Source organism: Geospiza fortis, unplaced genomic scaffold, assembly GCF_000277835.1.
Source record: "Geospiza fortis unplaced genomic scaffold, GeoFor_1.0 scaffold145, whole genome shotgun sequence".
Taxonomy (NCBI): Eukaryota; Metazoa; Chordata; class Aves; order Passeriformes; family Thraupidae; genus Geospiza; species Geospiza fortis.
In genome coordinates this window covers 4,091,782-4,094,445 of record NW_005054362.1, presented here as the reverse complement: position 1 = coordinate 4,094,445, position 2,664 = coordinate 4,091,782, and the positions used below count along the sequence as shown (strand labels likewise).

The window sequence follows — 2,664 nt, the reverse complement described above, 5'->3', positions numbered from 1 at the left end:
AGCAGGGCAGCCTGGAGTGAGCTGCTGCAGAGTGTCTCCTTTTCCCTCAGAAAGGGCCGTGTTCCCTCTCCAGACTGAACCAAATGTTCAGACTTTTCCTCGTAATTCCATTCATGCAGAGCACACAGGGGCTGCTTTAACCTACTTTCCTTATTTGTCCAAAATATGACTCCTTCCCCACAAGCGTTTCCTCACTGCATTCCTGAGCCTCAGCCTGTGAGAGTGGCCATCTGTTCACTCAGGGAAACTCCAGCCTTGGCACTGCCTGACTTTTCCAGGGTCCAGCCTGATCCCAGCAGTGAGAGGTGAAGTGTGGATGCTGCACCCACAGCTTTGGTTGTAGCTCTTTTCTTCCCTGGAGAAGAGAAGGCTCCAGGGAGACCTTGGAGCACTTTGCAGTGCCTAAAGGGGCTCCAGGAGAGCTGGAAGAGAGACTTTGGGCAAAGCATGGAGGGACAAGACAAGGGGGAATGGCTTCCCACTGCCAGAGGCAGGGTTAGATGGGATATTGAGAAGAAATTCTTCCTTGTGAGGGTGCTGAGGCCCTGGCACGGGGTGCCCAGAGAAGCTGTGGCTGCCCCATCCCTGGAAGTGCCCAAGGCCGGGTTGGATGGGGCTTGGAGAAACCTGGCACAGTGGAAGGTGTCCATGGCTAGAGATGGGATGAGATGAGTTTTATGGTCCTTTCCAACCCCTTTCAATCCATTCCATGATTTCCACAGCCTGAGTTGTGACCCCTTCCAAGCCCCTGAAAGTCTTCTTGTCAGGAACACATGAATATATTCCCAGGGACTGGATGGGCTTTAAATTCCCTTCCAACCCAAACCATTCCATGATTCTCTTCCCACCATGGTCCAGCTGTGCTGCACTCCCTGCTCACATTCCCCGTTCCATCCTCCCACTCCCAGTTCCATCATGACCTTCACCAGTTTGCTCTGCCAAGGCCTTTTGCCACATTGATCTCAGCTTGTCCTCACTGTGGCCTTCCTGTGTCCCCAGGCTGGATCCTGATCGACCGCTGTGGGAAGCACTTTGGGACAATCCTGAACTACCTGCGGGACGGGGCCGTGCCGCTCCCGGAGAGCCGCCGGGAGATCGAGGAGCTGCTGGCTGAGGCCAAGTACTACCTGGTGCAGGGGCTGGTGGATGAATGCCAGGCAGCCCTGCAGGTGGGCACGGGGCTCAGGGGCAGCTGGGGGTGGGCAGGATTTTCTCCTGGTCTTCTTGTGGTGATTTTGGAGGCTGGGATGGAAATGGGAGTAGTTCATGTTGTCATCTGCTGGAGTCTGGTCGCATCTAGGAGAACCGGCTTCTTTCCAGAGCTGCTGGAGTCCTGTTGTGTTCTTTGTTATGCTCTGAGGTTGCCATCTTGGGTTTGATGCCACTGTCACTGATGTCCTGTCTGAGAGAAGCCCTATTGCAGACCCTGCTGTTTAACTGGGCACAGGACATTCAGTGGTGGAGCACAGGAATAGACACCTCAGGTGCTCCCTGAGCAATGGTGCCTGGCCAGCCACAGCCCAAAAACCACCACAGGGACAGAGTGGACACTGACCCCTCAGCAGAGATCATTCCCAGGAAATGTGGGTGTGCCCTGGGAGCTGGTGTCACTCAGCTGCTGTTTGGTTCTTCTCTCACAGAACAAGGACGCCTACGAGCCCTTCTGCAAAGTCCCGGTGATCACCTCCTCCAAGGAGGAGCAGAAGCTGATTGCCACCTCCAACAAGGTGAGAGAGACTGGGATGTGCCATGGGGAGAGCTGGGGGTGTCCAGCCTGGAGAGGAGAACCTTTGGGGAGACCTCAGAGCTCCTTCCAGTGCCTAAAGGGGCTCCAAGAGAGCTGGAGTGCTGGACAAGGGATGGAGTGACAGGATAAGGGGTGATGCCTTTAGGCTGAAGGAGGGCAGGGTTAGATGGGGTATTAGGAAAAACTTCTTCCCTGTGAGGGTGGGGAGGCCCTGGCTCAGGTTGCCCAGAGAATCTGTGGCTGCCCCATCCCTGGAATTGTCCAAGGCCAGGTTGGACAGGGCTTGGAGCAACCTGGGATAGTGGAAAATGTCCCTGCACATAGCAGGGGGTGCTGATAAGACAGAGGGAAGATAAGAATAGATGAGGATCCAGTCCCAGAAGGGGTCAGGAGAGATTGTACCCCCATTGCCAGCCTGTGCATCACAGGTTTGCAGCAACAGTGGTAATGCCATCAAAATCCCACTGGGAATTTGTCATTGCAGCTTCTCTGTGGGGCCATGGGCTGAGCTGAGGTTCCAGCTCAGGCTGTGCTCCCTGGAAGTCATCTGTGCTTTGTTTCTTACAGCCAGCAGTGAAGCTGCTCTATAACAGAAGCAACAACAAATATTCCTACACCAGGTAAGTGATTTCAGCTGGAATTATTGGAAGTTTTTCATTGACTAAAATCCACTATAAAAGTTTCATTTTTCTTCCCCCAGACCCAATGACAGATTGGTGTTGGCAGGTACTCCATTTTTTCCCAATTAATTTCAAACTGGAGTCAGAAGGGAGTCTGCTGCCATCCATGGAAGGCTGAGCCTGTGCTATTTCTGTACCAGAGGAGTTCCTCTAATCCTTAGGTGCAGCTGGCAGAGGCTCCTGGCCAAGTGCTGTCTGCATTCCCGTGGACTGCAGTGTGGTATTTGAACACAGGGA

At 53.8% G+C, this 2,664-nt stretch overlaps 1 protein-coding gene across 1 annotated transcript in view; it reads left to right on the top strand.

Annotated features, from left to right (window-relative positions):
• KCTD10 (potassium channel tetramerization domain containing 10) overlaps positions 1-2,664 on the top strand; it is a 9,872-nt gene that overhangs the window by 4,061 nt on the left and 3,147 nt on the right. Inside the window, exons 2-4 of the mRNA XM_005424045.3 lie at positions 1,000-1,169; positions 1,641-1,727; positions 2,315-2,367. Of these exons, the coding sequence (XP_005424102.1) occupies positions 1,000-1,169; positions 1,641-1,727; positions 2,315-2,367 (310 nt within the window). The remainder of the gene's footprint in view (positions 1-999; positions 1,170-1,640; positions 1,728-2,314; positions 2,368-2,664) is intronic.